Below are 24525 nucleotides of genomic sequence, written 5' to 3'. Positions count from 1 at the left end.
TGATTTACTCACCGCAAAGTCGTCCGAGATGCATATGTCCATAACTTTTCAGACGAACACATTTTCAGTTATTTTAGAAAATGTTTTAGATCTTTAAAGTTAATCAAATGTAAAGTTACAGGGTCCACATCCTTCAAGTCCAAAAAATGTGAATCTATCCTTCACAAAATGAATCCAAACGGCTCCACGATGATAAACAAAGCCCTTCTGAGGGTAATCCGCGCCGTTTTGTTGTAGAAATATCCACATTTAAAGGGGACATTCCAGAAGACGTTTTTAAGATATTAAATAAATCTTTGATGTCCCTTGAGTACATATGTGAAGTTTTAGCTCAAAATACCATATAGGTAATTTATTGTGGCATGTTAAAATAGGCACTTTATGGGGCTGAGCAAAAATGCACCGTTTTTGTGTGTATCCCTTTAAATCCAAACGAGCTGCTCAGGTGGGCGGAGTCTCAAGCGCTGGCGCTGTAGACAGAGCATCGAGGGAGATTCTCTCACGAAAGAAGTTAGTGAGCGATGTTAAGCATTATATATTTTAACATGTTTAAAAAGTCAATTATCTGTTTTATGCATACTAAATACATGTTTATCACCAGATGGGGAACATTGTGAAATAAAAATAAAGACTTTTAGGTATCATGCTGCACTTGTTTTAAATAGGCACAATGATTTTCAGCATGTTACAATAAAATACACGTCCACAAACACTCAGAAGTTTACTTTTTGACCAAACCCCACGAGCACATTTAAATGATCTGTAATAAAACAACACGTTTAATGCTTAAACTTCAGAGAAACAGATCAAATGACATGTTTAAGTTTATTGTGTACACATATTGAACACATTCGCGTTTCTGTCAGTCTCTCATCTATTTTGTAACTCCTCATTCATTTGAAACTTCAGAGAAACATTAAACAACATATTTACTTATTGTGTATGATAGTGAATACGCGTTGTTCACTCACTCTGTCTCGTACAGTGCATTAATCCTCGTGTTCATTTATATAAACTTCAGAGAAACATATTAAACAACATAACTTACTTGAAAGCGAACCGTCGCGTTGCTCTCTCTCTCGTTCGTTCCTCACTCGCTCTCTCTCTTGCACTAAGGTAACGTTAATCCTTTAGAACGTTAATTCAATCTTTAGAAAGATTATTAAAACTACAAGTTATAAGATTGTAGGCTCCTGTTTGTGTTTGAGGGAATACAAACGCGTCGTGCTGTCAGTCATACTTTCTCTCTGTCACTCTCACTCGAGGTAGCATCATGGTTGGATAGCGCAGTTGAAGGGGCGGTATCATTATAATGAGATCCCTTAGCTACGTCATGCGGGGAGCGAAATCCGCATGACCTATTTATTCACATGCTTGCAGAGAGAGCCTTACCAAAACAAAGTTACAGGGTTGCTATTTTTTATGTTTTCTGGGTTGGTAGAAGCACTGAGGACCCGATTATAGCACTTAAACATGGAAAAAGTCTGATTTTCATGGAATGTCCCCTTTAAAACTTTATAAACGAAAAAAAAAATCGCTTCCGGTAATGCCGCCATCTTAGTCGGAAGGTGGTTATTTTCGTTTATAAAGTTTTAAATATGGATATTTCTACAACAACACCGCGCGGATTACCCTCAGAAGACCTTTGTTTATCATCCTGGAGCTGTTTGGATTTCTTTGGGGAAGGATGCACATTTTTGGACTTGAAGGACGTGGACCCCGTAACTTTACTGTTTAGCAGCTGAAAGATATAAGACATTTCTAAAACAACTAAATGTGTTTGTTTGAAAAATGATGGACATATGCATCTCGGACGGCTTCGGGGTGAGTAAATCATGTGTTTAATATCATTTTTGGCCGAACTATCCCTTTAAGAAACTTGCAACAGCACTTATGCAGCACTGTATGTTGAGCAGCGGACGTGCGCCTGGGTGCACGGTCAAGCAGGAGCACAGGGAGATAGGGAAACAGCGGCAAGATTGAACAGGAGCATGACAGAGAAAAAAGCGATCTAACAAAAAGCTTTTGTTAATAAACGTTATATTTCTATATTCTAAGTGTGTTTGTCATTGTAGGACTTTACAGGTTCTAGGAAGTTTTTATTACATACTGCTGACGCTAATGTCTCCCGTTCTTTGTGCTTGTGCATCCAGCAGATAAATACCCAGGGTCGCCACCGTCGTGTCTTTCTCATACGCTGCATGGTGTTCAGGATGTCTTGATTTCAAATGATAAAGGGAATTTGTATATTGTGTAGAGCCCGACCGATATGCGTTTTTTTGGGCCGATGCCGATACAGATATTAGGGAGTAAAAAAAGACAGATAACGATATATCCGCCGATATCTTTGTGTATATTATAGTTCAGTACACATATACTGCAGTATATTATACTACAGTACTGTACATAGAATACACTATATACCGTAAAACTTCAAAATATTGCCCGGGCTTTTATTTTCCCAAACCTATCATCACACCAGGCGTCTAAAAGAGACAGGCGTCTATAAGAGACAGGCTTTTAATTTAATTGTTCCAGCATGACAGCAGGAGGTTACCACATATTACGTTTTATTTTTAATTTGAATGTGTTTAACAAATTAGTTCGTGTAATAACAACAGTCTTAAATTATTGGCAGTATAAATAAAGCAAACAAGGACATGTTTTTTTATTGGTTGTTGCGTGAAATCTTACCCAGATACAACAGTGCTATTTTCTGATTGGCTGTTGTGTAGCCTCTTTCTTTTTTTTGTATTGGCTCGCTCGACTAGAACTTTAGGGAAGACGGGCTTGATAGAGAGAGAGAGCAGTGCGGCCAGATACATTTTAGGCGCTGCAGCATATTAAATATGATAAATAGTGTTTCCGCGTGAGAAATACAATGTGTGGCGGGAGTGGATGCATGACAAAAGACTGAAAGCCCGGCTATTATCAGCGGCCCCAAAACACTACCGGCCCACCGGGAAAAGTACTGACTCCCTCGATTGCCACTTCGCTACTGTCATCATCACCTCAATTCTGGCGACGAAGCTTGTTGTGTTGTCATAGTGATGAGTAAAGCAACGACTGCGTCTGTCACGTGACATCTACCGGTAAGCAAAAAAAACTTTAGCGTGTTCAATCTGCACCATAGAACTGTCTTAAACAGACTACCTGACGGGTTTTAGAAGATTAAATACAACCCGAAACTAAAAAACAGACCATGCCTTTATTTGAGACAGGCGTTTATTTACACCAGGCGTATAAAAGAGACAGGCGTCTATTTGGGACTCGGCTATTATTTGAAGTTTTACGGTACTTCAACATAATATACTGTTTATGAATAAATACAATTAAATGCAATGATCACTCACAAATGTGGTGATCACTCACAAATGTGACAAAGATATGTACTATAGGCAAGAAGTTAACAATAAACTTTATTATCCAAAATGAGTCGGATATCAGTGCACTAAACAGTAAACTTGACTTATTATAAATAACTTTAAAACACAAAGAGAACAAAATACATAAAACTTGCATCATTTGCAGTTTTGACGAGAATAACGTTATAAAGAGAAACGTATGAAGTCATTGATTATTAGCTTTACAGTAAGTTGTGTACTTCACAAATTTGTTAGCCACTCACCGTTACGAAGACAATGCTTGACGGAGCACATACTAATGTACGCTATGTTTAATGTTGTCCACAACGTTTTTATAACACAAACCCAGGGTTCCGTGCAAACTTTAGACTTTTATAAAACTAAAGCGTCTTCGTTCCGCCTCTTTTATTTAGCAAGGGTGTAGAGTTGTGCGAGCTTATTGAATCAATTGCTCTGAAATTAAAATGTTAACTAACAACACAAGCAGCAGTAATCTCATATAGTGATATACAAGTGCACGGCTGCGCGTAGTTTAAACGTGTCATTTCTCCGTCTCGCGTCATTTCTCCCGCTTGCGTTTTAACTCGCAAGTCGACAAAGAGACAGATTGCACCAAATGTAAACGGGAATGCGTCTCTCTTGTCCATTTATAATCCAATCGACCAAAGCGCGTCTTAATACCAGGTGTAACAATGTTGTGAAGAAGACACTGCGTGACTGCCGCCACCTGAACTGAGAGACTGACTGAAGTGAAGGGGGTGGGGGATTGGATGGTGTCACTACAGTGAGTGATCTGGGTCGCCATTAGCAACCAATAGGGCGCACTCTGCTGGACAAACAAGTACTTACATCTTTCAAATGCATTTAATGTGTTCTGTAACAAACGTTCATATCGGCGCATATCTGCGGCTTATACGCCGATACAGATATATCTGCGACATGCTCATATCGGCCGATAAAATCGGCAAAACGATAAATCGGTCGGGCTCTAATATTGTGCATCTTTTTTGAACACTTTAAAAGGCTTAATAACATGTTTGCTGCATTTGCACGTCTTTCACTCTCACTTTGATTGCGTCATCAAATACCTCATTGTTCGGTAAAATTTATTTTGCCTTTTCACTTGTTCGGCCAAACACCGAAAATGATTTGGGTTAATAATTTCAGTTGCCAAGCAATCAGTGAATCCCCACAATGGATATTTCTTAAATATGCACATAATGTATTAACCTATAAAACCACTGCAAAATCAGTTTAGTTTTTAGACAAAAGATATAAAATTTAGCAGATTTGTGCTTAAAACAAGCAAAAAAATCTGCCAATGGAATAAGACATTTTTCTTGAATTAAGTGTTCATAAAAAAGTAAACTTATTTCAAGAATTTTTATTATTTTGCTTGTTTTAAGCACTAATTTACTTAAAGTTTTGAAACTATTGTAATTTGTGACCAAAAAAATAAAAAATAGGCACTTTTAAACCACAACTTCTCGTCTATATCCGGTCCTGTGACGCGCCAGTGCGACCTCACGTAATTGCCTAATGCTGTGGAAAGGTCACATGTTACATATATGAATGGCACATTTGTGGACCATTTTAAACAATAAACTGACACAAAGGCATTAATTAGTATCATTCTACATACAACAACGTCGGGACAGTCCTCTTTCTTCACACTTGTAAACACTGGGGCGTAGTGTCGATACGTCATCCGTGACCTCTTGACTTGATGACTTACTGCGTGAGGTTGCACTAGCTTGTCACAGGACCGGAGATAGACAAGAAGTTGTGGTTTAAAAGTGCATATTTTTTATTTTTCTTGTCAAAAATGACAATCATTTCACTAGAAAAGACCCTTATGCCTCGTTTGGGATCGTTTAAAGTCTTTTGAAACTCTGCTGAAACTGCAATTTTAAACTGGATTAAACCTGTTACGTGTTGGGGTCCATTAAAGTCCATTAAAAAGTCCTGGAACGTTTTCCTCAAAAAACACAATTTCTTCTCGACTGAACAAAGAAAGAGATCAACATTTTGGATGACATGGTGGTGAGTAAATTATCTGGATTTTTTTTTAAGAAAATGGACTAATCCTTTAAGCCTACCAAACTTATTCTTGTTAAATGCTCTGCTTGAAAAGAATGCATGTGCTGTCTGCTATATAAAATACAGGCCAACTGGTCTTATAATTTCATATAAAAATGTAATATAATTACATTTATACATTTTTAAGTGTTACTAAAACCGAAATACTTTTTAAGGGCTGCACAAGTAAATCTATAGGATCTGACTTTCTTGATGATGCTAAGTGCCATTATGTTGTAAATACAAACTGAAGTACTTACTGTATGAGTACATTAAACTCTATTAAGAATTTAAGAGGTTCGTAAATGAGAAAGCGGTGTTAATTATACGATCCATTATTCCAAATCTGCGCACTACACTGCTGATGCACACAAAAAACCCAAATTAGTGATTAGCATCACAGGACCATCCAAGAGTCAGACAGCTGAATTGGCTGAATACCACCAGATAGAAATGAGGAACAGTGAGGAACAAAGTGCTTGGCAAAAGCCAAAGTTGTCCTGCCATCAAACGGTGCCGGATCCGTTTGGCTCTCTCGATTACTCACCAGCCTGGAGAGATCAATTTCACTGAACTCCCCTTCATCCCAGCAGCTGTGAATGTCAATGGGTTCCTGTGAAAAGCTTATGCGTCAATCTAAAGAATTTCCAATGGGTTTGTATTCTGCTCCAGGTGTATTTAATCGCTCTTCTCAGACACAGCGGTCTAACCGACTAGGTTCTTGTGAGGTGTTTGGAGAGGGGAAAAATAGCCAGGATAATGAGAGCGGTCAGTTCGGCAGCATTAGATTGCTCTTGTTAAGAGGGCCCTTGATATCGTCGGCGGGCGAAGAGGTGAAAACAGTAGGTGGAGGTGAGCGTGGTATGTGTGGGATTGCTGAACTGGACCTTCAATTACATTTGACATTTTTGTAGTCAGCTGACCTATCCATACTTCTGGAAAGCAATGAAAGATAGCAAATGTTCATGTTTGGTTGGTTGGACACGGCTAGTTATGTCTGAAGACAGTGAATGAACAACTTTTACAAGGGTTGATGTCTCTATATGTCTAGTTTTAAGAAAAATAAACTCTCAAGAAGCAGACTGGGTAAAATTTTATTTCATTGTTAAAAACAACTTGGGGAGAAATGGGAAGGGAGTAAAACGTGGCCCTAAAAAACATCAACAAGTTTTGCAGTATGGGGGAGTGAGAGAAAGAGACACACACATACACATATCCACCGCCTATTTACTCACCCAAGCATTTCCTCATGCCATGATGTTATATCACAGCATGAAGAATTTCGAAAGGTTTGTCTTTCAGATGCCATGCACTCTTTATTTGATCATTTGAGGCATTCACAACATCTTGTTTGGTAAGAGACACTCAAAAAAAGTTGTCACTGGGGATGTACCTTTTCAAAAAGTACATTACTTTACCTAAATTGTAAATGTTAGGGCCTTTTTAAAGGTACCATACCAGTGCCAACTTTTCTACCTTTTTTCTGAGAGAGTTCAATGCTGTTTGTACAAAATATGTTTACTCCAATACTAGGACTGGATGTGGGAAATGACTAATCTTAACTAATAGCAATGTTTTGTATTAACCGTCTTGTAGTTATCAACTAGTATGCTATATATAGCTATACACTGTCAGAAAAAAATGGTCCCTAGCTGTTGCAGCAGTGGCGGTACCCTTTTAAAGACTACATATTTGCACAAAAAGAGTTCTTATTAGTACCTCAGAGGTACATATTGGTACCAAAAAGTAAATATTAGTACCCGTAATGTACATATTGCTACCAAAGAATGCATATTTGTGCCTCAGAGGTACATATTGGTAGCAACAGTGCATTTTAGTACCTCTGAGGTACATATTGGTACCAAAGAGTTCTTCTTAGTACCTCAGAAGTACATATTGTTATCAAAGAGTGCATTAGTACCTCTGAGGTACATATTGGTACCAACGAGTGCATAATAGTACCTGTAATGTACATATTGCTACCAAAGAGTGCATATTTGTGCCTCTGAGGTACTTATTGGTACCAAAGAGTGCATATAGTACCTCTGAGGTACATATTGGTACCAACGAGTGCAAAATAGTACCTGTAATGTACATATTGCTACCAAAGAGTGCATATTTGTGCCTCTGAGGTACTTATTGGTACCAAAGAGTGCATATAGTACCTCTGAGGTACATATTGGTACCAACGAGTGCATAATAGTACCTGTAATGTACATATTGCTACCAAAGAGTGCATATTTGTTCCTCTGAGGTACATATTGGTACTAAAGAGTTCTTATTAGTACCTCTGACGTACATATTGGTACCAAAGAGTTCTTTTTAGTACCTCCGGGGCACATATTGGTACCAAAGAGTGCATATTAGTACCTCTGAGGTACATGTTGTTACCAAAGAGTGCATTAGTACCTCTGAGGTACATATTGGTACCAACGAGTGCATAATAGTAACTGTAATGTACATATTGGTACCAAAGAGTGCATATTAGTACCTCTGAGGTACATATTGGTACCAAAGAGTTCTTATTAGTACCTCAGAGGTACATATTGGTACCAAAGAGTGCATATTAGTAACTCTGAGGTACATATTGGTACCAAAGAGGGCATATTAGTACCTCTTAGGTACATATTTGTACCAAAGAGTTCTTTTTAGTACCTCCGAGGTACATATTGGTACCAAAGAGTGCATATTAGTACCTCTGAGGTACATATTGGTGCATATTAGTACCCGTAATGTACATATTGCTACGAAAGAGTGCATATTTGTGTCTCAGAGATACATATTGATACCAAAGAGTGCATATTTGTGCCTCTGAGATACATAATGGTACCAAAGAGTTCATATTAGTACCTCAGATGTACATATTGGTACCAAAGAGTGCATATTAGTACCTCTGAGGTACTACACTGCAAAAAATGACTTTCTTACTTAGTATTTGTGTCTTGTTTTCAGTACAAATATCTAAAAATTCTTAAATCAAGATGTATTTTCTTGATGAGCAAAATGACCTAAGAAAATAATACTAGTTTTTAGACAAAAAATATACAATTTAAGTGAATTTGTGCTTAAAACAAGCAAAAATAACCGCCAATGGGGTGAGAAAATTTTACTTGAATTAAGTGTTTAAGAAAAAAGAAATCTTATTTAACAATTTTTTTTGTCACCCCATTGGCAGATATTTCTGCCTGTTTTAAGGACAACCTCACTTAAATTGTATATTATTTGTCTTAAAACTAGACTTATTTACTTTGCTCATCAAGAAAAAGCATCTTAATTTAAGAATTTTTAGATATTTCTACTGAAAACAAGACAAAAATACTAAGTCATTTTTTGCAGTTTATTGGTACCAAAGAGATCTTATTAGTACCTCAGAGGTACATATTGGCACCTTCTAGGTACATATTGGTACCAAAAAGTGCACATTAGTACCTCTGAGGTACATATTGGTACCAAAGAGTGCACATTAGTAACTCTGAGGTACATATTGGTACCAAAGAGTTCATATTAGTACCTCAGAGGTACAAATTGGTACCAAAAAGAGCATATTAGTACCCGTAATGTTCATATTGATACCAAAGAGTGCATATTTGTGCCTCAGAGGTACATCAGTTTACATTTGTATATAGTTTTTAATACTATATACAAATTTCCTGTATTTTCTGGATGTTTTCTATTAAAGAGACTAAAAAACAATTATATATGATTACTATAACATTGCAAAAACAACTAATCTAATTGTGGCATGTTTTTTGCACAGAACTCTATATAACTTAAAGACTAAACTCGTGGCTTGGACATTTAAACATATTAAAGTATTTACAATTTGAGAGAGAGATAGAGAGATTTGAGAGACAAACTTTGCAGAAAAAAACACTTAAATTTGACTTTTTGCTTTCCTCAACACTGCTACTTTATAATGCTTGCTACTGGTGCTGGGCTTCATGCCTTCACATGTCTGACACTTCGGTTTGAAACCTGCATTTTTCAATTTACAGTCGACAGTATTCCATGTGAAAAACTACACTTTCAGCCCACCCCTAAAGAAGGAAGCAGTGTTTGTTAAATCAGTTTAATCAGCCCTTTAATGGTGTTGATCTGAGCGTTCTGAGATGAAAGGCTGTGGCTTTAGTTCTGTTATAGCTGACTGAAGAAGTCCACAGCTGGAGAAGAACCAGCCAGAGGAGATGAAGCTTGATTGGCCAACGCTTTGAAATCAAATGAGGAATTAAACTGGTGATTCACCTCTGATCAGGAATACGGGTGACTGAAATGCCATTTTAGGCGGTGCGCCCCACTAAGCTTTATTTCTTGCAAGATTGTGTTTATTTGACTGTATAAACATCATCATATTCAAACAAACTGGGTAATGGTAAACCTTTTACCACCTTAAGAGTATAGCGTATAAAAGCAATGATGTGCCCTGCAGCACTTTCAGACTATGGTGAATATTTAGTGGTAATGCAACCTTCTATTCATGGATGAATGCAGATAGTAGCAGGTGCATGCATTATAACATGAACCCATTTCAAGACCGCTTGACATTTATTCAGCAGGCAAAAACTGTACTAAAACATGGCGTAGTGTAGGAAAATCCCAAAATTGAAAAGATGAAATTAATGAGATGTGCAATAGAGCACAGACTTGATTATGACTTGAAATGTTAAACTGGAAAATATTTAGGTTTTTCACAGTCTGAAAAGGTCACCTATACTGGAGCAACGTCTTATCAACCAATCAGTTTGTAGATTAAGGGCTGTTTTTGTCAACCATTAGTTTTCATTGATTTTATAAAAAAATAAAAATCATCTATCACTTCGATATAGCTGTTTAAACACAAAATGGCCTCTATGACATTTGCTAATGTTTAGTGTTGTTTTGGGAAAATGTTAATACATCACCCAATAATCTGATCTGGCCTTTATTGTCACTGATAAAACGCTTGCTCGTGCATCAATAGGTTTGCACGAGCGCTTGTGAATTCCGATGAGGTTCACCATACACCTCCCGCCAGCTAATCATCATACCGCGATGCTATTTCAGCTCAAAAACACTCCTTTAAAGGGTCTGCTATTGACAGTTAACATCAAAGCGGCCCATATCCATACGCTCTCCAAAACACTCCTGTCCTCCACCGCAACAAACACACAATACCATCAAACACTCAGAGCTCTGCCTTTGAAACGCCTGACACTGTTTGCCTTGCTGCTAGCACACTATAAAGAGCTTTCCCTTCTCTTTGAAAGCAATCTAAAATGGTGTAATGGAAAGGGAAATGAACAGATATGCGGCGTTTCAGAGATTTACCGCTTCTTTCTCTTGATTCGGTTTCTGCGAAGAGTAATCCTTTGACTTTGCTATTTGTTAAACACAAATGGTTGTTTTCTTGACTGTCCTCAATTACTCGGCAAGCAGGGGCGTTCGACAATGCGAGTCTAGTGTGTACGAGTGTGCATGCGTTTGTGGTAAAAATGGCCCTAAAAGCTTTTGTACTGAGGAAGATAAAGGCACCAGCGGCGGAGTGGAAAAGGTTAAGCGCTCGTAGAGACAACTTCAATGGATTTGATTTGTATTGATTTTGCTGGACTAACCAGTTAGCCTCCTTGCACTCAACAAACAGTGATGTGAAATCAAAACTGGAGAAGAGCGGAGGTTGACTTGCGGGTCACGTCGTACCCATTATATTTTTGTCTGTTTTAATTTGTTGTCGTGTGCAATATATATTTAAATAAATATGCCATTACAATATTTGAAAGGTCCAAAAACATGATGGTTCAAAAGCATATTATTATAAGCTCAAGTTATAAATTAAAAAGTCAACGGGATGTTTGTTAAAAGAGGACCAATTGTCCAATTCACGATTTTACATTTCCTTTGGTGTGTAGGTGTGTATTAGTACATGTTAACAATATTCTTGAACTGCAACAAGCACATGGATTGTAGGCAACAGTTTCCTTCATGGGATTGGTATGTCACGACGGGGAACAGAAGTAAGGACACAAGTGCAGAGTTCACAAATCATAAGGACATTTAATAATAAAACATGAAATAAAACACGGGAATCAAACAACGGGCAGGTAATGAACACAGGAACATCCAACATGAACAGACATGGAAGAAATGACAATGAACCGGCAGTCAGTATTGCACAAACACAGGTATAAATACACAGACTAATGACAAACAGGTGGAATGAATCAGGTGATTAATCAATGAATGTCCAGGTGACAATGATCAGACCGGAAAACAAACATGACACGGATTTAACCGTGACATAACCCCTCCCTCTACGAGTGGCTACCAGACACTCACATAAAAACAAAACAAAAACAAAGTCTGGTAGCGAGAGTCCAAGGGAGGGGTGGAGGGCTTGGGGACCCTGGCGAAGCCGGCAGCCGCCGGGACGAAACCAATGAGACGGTGGGCCGGAATGCGCCAGGAGAACCGGAGCGATCGCTCCGAGAACCGAGGCAGACGAATTACCCCCCTCCTGGGAATCGTCGACGATCAGATGCCCCCGGAAATCATCTCCCATCCCCTCGCGGAAACGGAGACCCTCGGTAGCCACCCCGTGGAAATGATCGGGCGTGGTCCGTTCCGGATCCCCCTGCGAGCAGGATGGTGGTCGTCCGAGAGACCGTCGACGACGACTCAACCGTTGGGGGACCGCCTGGGCCGATCCTCCTCCCGCAGGCCCGCAGGAGCGTGCGATCGCTCACGGTGGTCCCCAAGAGACATCGGGGCTGATGGGGAATGAACCCCGATGTCACTACTCCCCCTCGACGAAACTCCTGGGGGAGCCGCCCTCCGTGAACTTGCTGCGTCCTTGAATGGCCGGTTCATTCTGTCCCGACGGGGAACAGAAGTAAGGACACAAGTGCAGAGGTCACAAATCATAAGGACATTTAATAATAAAACATGAAATAAAACACGGGAATCAAACAACGGGCAGGTAATGAACACAGGAACATCCAACGTGAACAGACATGGAAGAAATGACAATGAACCGGCAGTCAGTATTGCACAAACACAGGTATAAATACACAGACTAATGACAAACAGGTGGAATGAATCAGGTGATTAATCAATGAATGTCCAGGTGACAACGATCAGAACAGAAACAAAACATGACACGGATTTAACCGTGACATAGTGATGTAGTAAAGACCGGCATTATCATAACTCCTCCCACTTCGGACTGGCAGCCTGTAAGTTAACTCATGTTAGCATTGCATTGTGACCGAATATTTCAAACATGATAAAGAGCGTCACATTTCCGACTGATGTCAGAGGTATTCAGACCAATCACAACGTACAGATTAGCTGGCCAATGAGGGGCACAGAAAGAGAGTGAAATCTGAAGCTACAAAATGTAAGGTATGTGGAAAATAATGTGTTTTTAACCATAAACCAAGCAAACACATTGTATTATACCAAATACACTAAATAACTTTGTTTTAGCGACTTTAAAGCTCACGTAACACACGCTGTTTCTGCATTTCTGATGTTAATCTGGAGTATCTATAGAGTAGTATGACATCCTTTATATCTCCGAAGAGTCTTTAGTTTAATCAGATTTATAAAAGAAAGATTAGCTTCACCGAATCTTTCTGATAATGTACGAAAAAATGAAGAAGGAGGAGTTACTACCGCGGGTGGAGCGAGTACGAGTCATGCAACACTCTACAACACTTATAACTTATGATTCACTACATGTTCGTGTCATTTACAGTGGATATAAGAAGTCTACACACCCCTGTTTAAATTGCATGTTTTTGTGGTTTGTAAGGTGAGACCAGGATGAGTCATTTTGGAACCTGTTCCAACTTGGTTCCCTACTTCAAACCTATATATTGAAGTGATTAACATTGGGAATAGTTTTGTGGTGAAGGGATGGCAAGTAGAGTTGTGCAATGGCCAGGTTGCATAGGTGTGAACACCCTTTTACAATAGTGATTGTGGCAGTGTTCAAAAGCAACCAATCACATTTAGACTTAAGTTAAATATGAAGTAGTACATACCTCTCATCAATTAAAATAAGTTTTTAACTATTAATGAAGTGTGCCTGGCCCTAAAGGATTTTTTCTGAGTATCATCCCACTGAAAAAGCCATTGTCTGTGTACAGCTTACTCAGCAGGTACATGATCCCATTGTTGAAAAATATCAATCAACAGAGGGCTAAAAACATTTCCAAGACACTGAATATACCATGGAGTACTGTAAAAACAATAATCCACAAGTGGAGAAAATATGGCACAACATTGACATTACTAAGAACAGGCATCCACCTAAAATTTATGAAAAAACCAGGAAAAAAAATGGTAAGGAAGGCTGCCGAGAGGCCTACAGCAACCTGAAAAGAATTGTAACAATATCTGGCAAGTACTTTTTGCTCCCTACATGTGACAAAAATCTCCTGAATTCTTCATGTTTGGGCTATTGGCATTTTTAACCAAAAATATTATCAAGTCCATCTCAAGTTTGTAAAAACAAATATTTCTATATCCCAAATTCATGTGGAATAATGTATTATAGTCCATTGAGACCAAAGTTGAACTTGGGCCGTTATACCAAAATATATATTTGGTGCAATAAAACCCACATCACATCACCAAATGAACACCCTGCCCAGAGTAAAGCATGAAGGTGACAGCATCATACTTTGTGGCTGCTTTTCTTCAGCTGGAACTGTTTTTTTAATTAGGGTGGATAGAATAATGAATAGCTACAAATACCCGTCAATATTGGCCCAAAACCTAAAGGCTTCTGCCAAAACACTTAAAATGAAGAGAAATTTCACATCACAGCATGACAATGACAGAAAGCACACATCTAATCAACAAAGGAATTACTTCACCAAAACAAGATCAAGGTTTTGGAATGGCCCAGCAAGAGTCCGGATCTAAATCCCATCCAAAATCTATGGGGTGATCTGAAGAGGGCTGTGCACAGGAGACACCCAACCAATTTGACAGATTTAAAATGCTTTTGCAAGGAGAAATGGCAAAATATTGCAAATTCAAAAAGTGTGAAATGGATTGACACATTCCCATTAAGATTGAATGCTGTGATAAAATCTAAAGGTGCTTAAACTAAGTTTTAGTTTAAGGGTGTGCACACTTATGCAACCTGGTTATTGTACAACTTTACTTGCCATTTTTTCACAAATAAAGTTTTCTTATTGTTATTAACTTTAATATATAGGCTGGAAGTACGGAATCAAGTTGGAACAGGTTCCAAAATGATTCATCTTGTTTTCATTTTTTAAATCACAAAAACCTGCAATTTTAACAGGGGTTTGTAGACTTTTTATATCCACTGTATATAATATGCACGCGCATATTTCCAACATAAGACAGAAGTCTTGCTTACCGCATGCAACTCATGACCCGGTTGGGAAAATCCAGTGCATCAAACACGCACGCAAAACTCCGCTGCTACCCCGGATAATAAACTATATCCATTGTTTTCATAAGGCTGGATTTCTTCTCCTCACATCCAAAAACACACTACTTCATTTGTGCCATTGTTGAGTTTTGAAATTAAACAGAGCTGTCGCGTGATGTGAATGTTTGTAAGTTCTAGCGTCTCCCGCTGATTGACGGGTGGGCGGGGTTTTCCGAGCGAAGTGCCCATATAAAGAAGTGATACGTATAGAAAACCCCTAAAACTTCAGATGGAACTGTAATCGAATAAAACTTTCCGAAACTTGTACGAACCCTGGCGAAGTGCATTCGGCACAGAAATACTCTGTAACATGCCCAACTGCTTTTTTGACACTTTGCCTACGTTTAGCATAAAGAAACAACTCTATAACTGTGTTAATAAGTCAGAATGCTTGAAATACCATTGAACCTCCCCCTTTAACATTATTTTGTCATATAAAGTCTTATGACGTGCACAATTATTTTGTTTATTGTGTGTAATGCAATGTATATACAGGGTTTAAGGTTAAAAAAAACACATTATTTTCAACATACCAAACATAATTGTTGCCTATGCCTCGCCTTTGGATTTTTACAAAGCTCAAAGTTCTGAAAAGAGCAGTGCGCTCTGATTGGCCAGCTACCCAGTGTGTTTTGATTGGCCAGAATCATATTTGTCGACCACATACGTCATTGAGGTTTATTATTTCAGGTTCTATTTCAGAAAAGCAACCGTTACATTTTAAGGTAAGAATGAAACTACGATTTTATGTCTTATGTTTTTAACTGAAATGTGAGAACCTTGATTACGTGCGCGGTCGACAAACACAACTTCCGGAAGACCCACCCAAAATCCTGGCCAGGACGCGTCCGGGAAGAATGGAATGTATGGTCACCCTACCAATACCTCAAGCATGTGACAGAAATGTTACGCCCCTTACCATGTTTGAAATATCAACTCCCAAAAACAGTGTCGCCAACAATACTACAGCGAGAATGAAAGTTATGTCATGCCATAATGACGTGGGGAAATTATTTTTTGTTGAACAATCCCTTTAACTGTATGACCTTAGACAAATGGGTACCATTACATCAGCAATTACAGTACAACAGAAAAAAGATGCTGGGAGATGGAGGAGAAAGGAGCATTTGGACGAGAGGGAGGAAGAGAAAGATTAAAACATCAAGATGGGCATGTAAAAACAAAGACAAAAGCGCACTTTAGACGAGAACAAAACCTGAAAAGAAATGTAGCTCTGGGAAACAATGGTGGAAGAGGATAATGAGAGCACACGTCTGTTCATCTGAGCTCAGAAGTACTGCTGTTGTTGCTAACATTACCAGTGAACGGGCGGCAGTTTGACAGACATACTGAACTCATTACAGCCGAGGTGCAAGAGCAGATCTCGGCACACAACAGTGGCCTGCACTGCCGTTGTCCCCGGGGTCCGGAGAGAGACAAGAACACAGGAGCTCATTAAAAGACCCTCAGTCTAACTCTCCCAGTGTCTGAACCCCAACCGCATCAGGTTCAGTGTGTGAGAGTATGAGGTGAACTCTGACTTTACAGTGTGCTCTCAGCGACTGGAGATGGATAGAGTTACTACTGTTGATGATTGAGAAACAGAGAGAAAGAAAGTAAAGAATTCCCCATTGGTATAAGTGTGAGTCACATGCAGGCATCAGAATAGAAGAGTGCTGTGTGTGTCTATGACCACACCACATAAAATGCAGACAGTGCAATACACCATTTCGTATTTTTGTTTTCTATTCATTATTTTGCCAGATGTGTTTATTTAAAGCGACTTACAATTGAGACCATTTAGCGTTTTGTCTAAAGAGCCAACAATACAGTAAGTCTACACAGCTATGTTTATAAACTTAAGTGTTCCTATAGATTTATGTGCAACATTCTTTATAACTGGGAAGTTAAGCCTATAAATGAAAAGATCAGATGCAAAACCCCTGTTTGGGTTTAGTTTATAACTAATAACTATACTTTCACAAATGTCACTTTAGTCACTGCATTGGTATTTAACGAATTTAATTAAATGAAAAGCACATGGAAAAAAATCTAGTTGCAAAAAAGTCTCCTGTCACTCTTCACTGTCCTTTCCTAATAAAAGTAAAATGCTAAACAAGTCGGTCAATATCCTAATACAGTTTTCCAAAATGGGGTTCGCAGGGGAATTGCCGGGGGTCAGCGAGTTGAAAAAGAGCACCAATTTCATTGCTAAAAACAACGTTATTTTGTGTATCTGAAATAATATAATGTGTTATAATATTAAAAAAAACACATTCTTTTCCAAATACCGTACATTTTTGTATCTCCAGATTCCACTCTCTTCATGAAACATATGGATTTGAAAAGCTCTGTGTCCCTGATTGGTCAGCTAATCGGTACGTTGTGATTGGTCTGAATACCTCTGATGTCAGCAGGAAATGTGACGGTCCTTACCATGTTTGAAAGATTCGTTCACAATGCAATGCTGACAGGAGTTACAGGCTGTGAGTCCAAGCGGGAGGAATTATGAAAATGTAGGTCTTGTCCATGTCAACAAGCCCAGGAAGTAAACTGTTGCCTACAATCCGTGTGTTTTTTGTAGTCCAAGAAAATAAATTTACCACAGAGACGTGAATCGGACCATTGGTGCTCTTTGAGAAAAAAGAAAATTACCAGAGGATTGTCCAATAGCTGGTGAAAATAACAACAACTATGTAAACTACTACTGATAATAGTTTAAAAAGGATAAAACATATTTTGAAATTAAACATACAAAAGTGCTATTAAATGAATCGGTTCAGCTAACAAAAAAGTTTGAATACCCCTCTCCTAATATTTTTGATAAAACCTCATTTAATCGGGGGAAAACTCTTGCAACTTGATGTACGTTTGTTGCCATTCATCCAAGTCATCTTTCATGAACTTAGAGGACTTTGCTGAAAAATCGATGCAGCGTTTGATGAATTCTGCCAACAAACCAGCATCTCTGAATGTTCTGAGGGTGGGATTTGAAGTGAAAGTATTTAATCATATGCTAAGAGCATTTAGTATTTAGCAACATTATTATCTTATTTTTGATGGAGGAGAGGTTTAGCTACTTTTGCTTATGAGCTCTTCATATATTGTCCTGTCTTATTTTCTCATTACACTAAATACACTTGTTATGTAAGTTTGAACTTCAATTCAGAGTTTAATTTTTCTCCATTGTTGGTCTGCAAAGTATACAACCACTAGAAACTTTAAACTTTGTTCAACTTAATTTTTATCTCTGTGGGTGGCTAGAGTTCTTTTGGCACACGCACAAACAGAAAACTAAGTTCAGACCCTCAACGCGTCACTCTTTTCTTCATTAAACAGTCCTGTCTGATGGAAACAGATGCGTCCCCGGGCAATAAAGTGACTGTTGATTCGATTACCTACAGTTTCATCACCTGTGATTGTGGGGGTTATCGATAAGTGTCACATTGCTCTTTCTGCTTTAACTCAGTTAGCTGCAGAGATATGTGAGGGAATCTGAGTGTGCTAACTACTTTAGCGTCACAGGAGTCCTCACTTGACCTGTCCTGTACTGCGTGGTCAGGAATGTTTAAGTTAAAGAACAAGACAATGTCAGAGCAGTTTAAAGCCTGATCTCTCACACCTGCCTTCCATTTTTAAATATATCTCTAACCAACTTATTAGTTGAGGTATGTTTTTTTTTTTTTTGGTTGCTTCTGTATAGCTCAGTGGTAAAGCATAGCGTTAGCAGCTCCAGTGGTCATACAATGCAAAAAATGATTTTAAAGAAAAAAAATCTTAGTAGACCAAAAATATCAAATTTGATTTTGTGCATAAAACAAGCAAAAAAATAATAAAATCTGCCAATGGGGTAAGCAAAAAAATCTTGAACATTTTTCTTAAACACCAAATTAAATAAAAATTGAAGGAAAATTTGCTTACCCCGTTGGCAGACCTTTTTTGCTTGTTTTATGCACAAAATCACTAAAATTTGATGTTTTTGGTCTAAAAACTAACTTAATTTCTTGGGTCGTTTTGCTCATCAAGAAAAAGCATCTTAATTTAAGATTTTTTTGATATTTTTACTGAAAACAAAACAAAAATACTAAAAACATTTTTTCTTGAAAATCATTTTTTGCAGTGAAGGACCAAACACAGGGAACACACATACATACAGTAGTGTAACCCAGCTGTCAGTGGGGGCCGTATGCTTTCAAAAGTACACATTTGCATCTAAAGAGTTCATATTAGTACCTAACAGATACATATTAGTATCTCAAAGGTACATTTTGGTACTAAATGTAGACATATATGTACCTAATGGTACATAATAGGACCATTTTGAAGGGTACTGCCCCAGTGACAGATGGCGTACATATTTTGACCAACAGTGTAGGGTGCTAAGCATTTAAACTTATTTACTACCGATTCTTTCATTACTGGTGTCATGCTTAACACCTCTGTTTCTGGATCTATTGTCACTTTAGTCTTTTGTTATTGTAAAAATGTTATTGAGAATGCAATTGGCACCAATCCTCACTCACTCAAATTAAACCTTTAACAAGTGCATAAAAATAGTTCATTTAGATAGGGTTTCAGTCAGTCGCACTTTTCTCTTCATCTTTAAGACAAACATTGAGGGTTCAAGGGCTGCAGGGTTTTAATCTGTGTCCGTATGTACATACAAGTCGCACCCAAATCAAATCGGCCCACACTTAGGTCACCTTGCATTGCAGGCATGTAACTTAGAGCCTCAGGATGGTGAAGGATAAAAGTTATAGATGAGCAAAATAGGATCGGGAATGGAAATGCGAGTAGGAATATGTCAGCGAGGACGAAGGAGCAAAAACGAGGTATGGGGCATTGAGATAAGTGTTAGATGGACATTATCAGAGAGGATAAACTGAGCCGGTGTGGCAGTATCTTTATCTTTCAGACCTGATGGGTGTTTGTGTGTGCATGGAGGGTCGATATTGCGAAGGTTTAGGGTTTTTTATTTAATGTCAGTATCCACAAATAAATGAATCATATTTTATTGGCTATTGACGATTGAACCCCTGACTAAATTTGTAGTCACCTTCTTAAGCTATGTTTATAGTCGACACGTCCGCACGGGCGCGTTGGTGCAAGCGGTAAAAATGACGTCAACGCGGTGACCCCATTTGGTTGGAGGTGTGCACGACAATTTTTGTAACTGCGCACGCGGCTCTGCATCCAAAAATGACCTAACTCGAGGTGATTCTGTCAGAGCAGGCAAACCTGTGAAGTATCTCTTTGATCAATCCATGCAAAACAATGCATATATTATTTATCTGACACTCTGGAAGTAAAGTATGGAAACTTATCAGTTTAACACACAAATTCTTTTACATATGATTCAGAATTTTGGCTTATATTTGTATTTTATAAACCACTGGACGAGGAATAAAATACATACCTTAAGATTTCTATATTGCTTGTATAGTAAAAACGTTAATAAAATGATAATGTTTAATAAAGACATATTTAAGAGAGTGTTGTTTAATTCCTGTTTCATATTTAAATATCAAGTTATGATGTCAGAAGCACCAGGGTTGTTCCAGCGGACGACGACTTCTATCCTCTTCTTTGTGTTTGTTTTTGACTTGATTGCTCGGGCCGCCCCCTGGCGGTTCAAAGAATAGTGCAATAGCGAGTGGGTCAACTATAAACACCCTAGTGTGTTTGTTGAGATGTGCGTGCGATCAGCAGAGGCTCGCGTTGCGGACCAAAGCGCGACTTAAACAAAGCTTAACCTTTTAAGCGTCACCCCACCCTATTGAGTTAAAAGAATAGTCTACTCATTTTCAATATTAAAATATGTTATTACCTTAACTAAGAATTGTTGATACATCCCTCTATCATCTGTGTGCGTGCACGTAAGCGCTGGAGCGCGCTGCGACGCTTCGATAGCATTTAGCTTAGCCCCATTCATTCAATGGTACCATTTAGAGATAAAGTTAGAAGTGATCAAACACATCAACGTTTTTCCTATTTAAGACGAGTAGTTATACGAGCAAGTTTGGTGGTACAAAATAAAACGTAGCGCTTTAAAAGAGGAGCTACATTTTATGGCGTAATAGCACTTTTGGGAGTACTTCGACTCGGCGCAGTAACACCCTCCCTCTCCCATTATGAGAGTGAGAAGGGGAGCGGACTTTTTAGGCGAGTCGAAGTACTCCTAAAAGTGCTATTACGCCATAAAATATAGTTCCTCCTTTAAATCCACTTAGAAAAGCGCCACGTTCTACCCTGTACCACCAAACCTGCTCGTACAACCACTCGTCCCAAATAGGAAAAACGTTGATGTGTTTGGTCACTTTTAAGTTTATCTCTAAATGGTACCATTGAATGAATGGGGCTAAGCTAAATGCTATCGAAGCGTCGCAGCGCGCTCCAGCGCTTACGTGCACGCACACAGATGATAGAGGGATGTATCAACAATTCTTAGTTAAGGTAATAACATATTTTAATATTGAAAATGAGTAGACTATTCCTTTAAATCTACACTCTTGGAGCTTTCAAACAATATACAGTTTTGTCATGATTAGATAAGAATTCATATGCAAACATTGAAGTAAATGTAGGCGTCCTGCTGGTGGGACAGTGACATTTAGCAGAAAATAAATGTTTTGAGGCACACTCTCTTCATAAATGAATCAATTACTCTCCCTACATAATTTATTTTATAAAACACTGTTGAAATGTCTATTCTGGAGGCTTAGACCTTTCCAACGATATATAGTTTGCAGTGATGGATTAAAATTTACATCAACAATATTAATGCAAACTTAGGTGACGGCGACGCTTAACAGTTTAAGTGACATCACACTTTCACTAAGACAAGAATTGCTTTTTATATAACTTCAGTAAAATCCTTGCTTTGAGATCCAGCAGACAAGCAAAAATATCTTTTTTTTGTTTGTTTGTTTCACTATGAGAATAGCAAAAAAAAAAACATCCACTAGATACAATAAAATATTTATGTGTTTATGTGTTGTTTGCAAAATGTGTTATCTCACTAGCATATGCGACTCTTTAGTGCCAGCATGATAGCACTACATCAGTTTTCTCTTTATCATCAGTTAATGTTACTTGTTTTTTCTGTGTTTGTCTTCACAGTTATGTTCGACGACTGCATGGGAAACGAGGGTGTTGAGTTTGAAGTGTCAAACCCAGACTTTCTAATAGATGAGAACCTGTATCTGGTTCCTAGAAGAGACGTGATTGACAGCGGAGATGTCATGTTCATCCATGGTGTCAACAAACACGTTGATGATATGACACAGGTGACCATTACTGGAGCACCACCCAGATCCCCTCAGACGCTCAGGGTAGGTGTGGATTTCTTTGTGTGGATTTTTCGATCAATGGCTTTGTTACAGGCATAAAGCCTTCAGTCTTGTCATCTCTTACAGTGTGATCTCAAACTGTGTTCTTGTACGGCCGCACACCCATAATTGGACTGTGTCAGTCAGTGTCTTCGGTGCTGTTATTTTGACAGACTCAGAAAACAAAACAAAATTATCCATCATATACTGTCATGGTCTCTGTTTGGGGACCGACACATATTTTATGGAGAGGACATTTTTTTTTATTAAGGGGCAATGTTTGACTGACACATGACTTCAGAGGCACTAAAGTGTAAATCTTCAACGTGGTGCCCGCCAAAGGACATTCTATTGAATTGTAATATTTATTTATTACATATTTATTATATTAGCTTGGCTTGGTTTACATTTGTTAACATTTAAACAATACTAAAACATATCAACAAGTAAAACATAAAAGTTTTGAGTAGACTATTTAAAAAAGTAGCCCTTCATCCCTTGCCCACAAAAAGGTTGGAGACCCCTGGCGTAAATAAATAAAGTGAATTCTTGAAAAATATCTGTTTTGCATATAATAGTTTTCTTACATAATTTAGATAAGAATCTGTTACATTTTATTCTGTTGCATAAAAATGAAAAAATGAAGAATATATATTTTTTTATTTTCATCCAACTTTGGTGTGTTACTTTAAAAAGATTGATTATTTCATTGGTCTGTAGTTTGTAGTGCAACTTAGATACATTAAATGAATGAAATTAAAACATGTAAATAATATAAATTATACAATTGGCTTATCCTGGTCCTAGGCTAAAATGCATGTTTGAACTGCCTTAATTTTAAAACATTTTGCATTGACATATCTTAACATACAGGGTCCCCATGGCTTCTTGAAATCCTTAAAAAATTGTGAATCTGGGGAAAATAATTTAAGGCCCTGGAAAGTTTTTTAAAAATAAACAAATAGATACAGGTCATTGAAAGTGCTTAAATATATTTCTGAAAAAAAATCCTATTTTTGCCTCTGTAGTGTGACGTCATAAAAATTCTAGACTTTTAGTGCGCATGACTCTACCATCTGAATGTCTCAAGAGAAATCGAGACTCATCAGACACCAGGCAACATTTTTTAGTCTTCAACTGTACAATTTTGTTGAGCTCATGCAAATTGTAGCCTCTTTTTCCTATTTGTAGTGAAGATGAGTGGTACCCGGTGGGGTCTTCTGCTGTTGTAGCTCATCCGCCTCAAGGATGTGCGTGTTGTGGCTTCACAAATGCTTTGCTGCATACCTTTGTTGTATCAAGTGGTTATTTCAGTCAAAGTTGATGTTCTATCAGCTTGAATCAGTCGGCTCATTCTCCTCTGAACTCTTGCATCAACAAGGCATTGTCGCTCACAGGACTGTCGTATAATGGTCGTTTTTCCCTTTTCACACCATTCTTTATAATCCCTAGAAATGGTTGTGCGTGAAAATCCCAGTAACTGAGCAGATTGTGAAATACTTAGACCGGCCCGTCTGGCACCAACAACCATGCCATGCTCAAAATAGCTTAAATCACCTTTCTTTCCCATTCTGACATTCAGTTTGGAGTTCAGGAGATTGTCTTGACCAGGACCACACCCCTAAATGCATTGAAGCAACTGCCATGTGATTGGTTGATTAGATAATTACATTAATTAGAAATTGAACTGGTGTTTCTAATAATCCCTTAGGTGAGTGTATATCAGTGCCATTGTTTTGTCTCAAGATGCACACCAGTAATGTTTTTTTGCAAGGTATGTTTGTGAAAACTACCTAAATGTCCTAATATAACTTAGGCCTAATCCAGACAGCTGCTTCCAAAACTTTTTTATATGCAGTATACATGCTATATAGCTATACAGTATATATAAAGAATGTTGAATTGGTATATGCAGAATGTTGCATGATGTTAAAATTGGTCAAACATGATCGAATGTGCTCCTACAGAAAGTAAGAAGTCAGCTAATTTTAATATCATTTGGCTGATCCAGTGTCATCTAATATGAATTTCTACTATTCTTTCATATTTAATTTAAAATGTCTCTTTCACTCCACTGCTTTTTAATCATTCAGTCTGCTCTGATCAAATGAGTCGCATACTGAAGGTTTGAATAAATGCATTCGCAGTTTCAATAGTTGTATCAGGTACCCATAAGATGTAAGTCCTCCAGATGAGTGTCTACGGTAGAGGTCATGATGGCTCTGTTAGTAAGGTAGCCATATTATTCAGTACACACTTAAAGCACAATGACCGGTTGTTACACATCAATGTCACCCTTTCTTTTAGG

General features: G+C 38.1%; 1 protein-coding gene across 1 annotated transcript in view; it reads left to right on the top strand.

Annotated features, from left to right (window-relative positions):
* cdh13 (cadherin 13, H-cadherin (heart)) overlaps positions 1–24525 on the top strand; it is a 469469-nt gene that overhangs the window by 157650 nt on the left and 287294 nt on the right. Inside the window, exon 3 of the mRNA XM_055174957.2 lies at positions 22009–22220. Coding sequence (XP_055030932.1) covers positions 22009–22220 — 212 coding nt within the window. The remainder of the gene's footprint in view (positions 1–22008; positions 22221–24525) is intronic.

This window comes from Misgurnus anguillicaudatus, chromosome 15 (genome assembly GCF_027580225.2).
Source record: "Misgurnus anguillicaudatus chromosome 15, ASM2758022v2, whole genome shotgun sequence".
In the NCBI taxonomy this organism is placed as follows: domain Eukaryota; kingdom Metazoa; phylum Chordata; class Actinopteri; order Cypriniformes; family Cobitidae; genus Misgurnus; species Misgurnus anguillicaudatus.
Note: the sequence above shows the minus strand (reverse complement) of the source record. Positions and strands in the feature narration are given on the sequence as shown.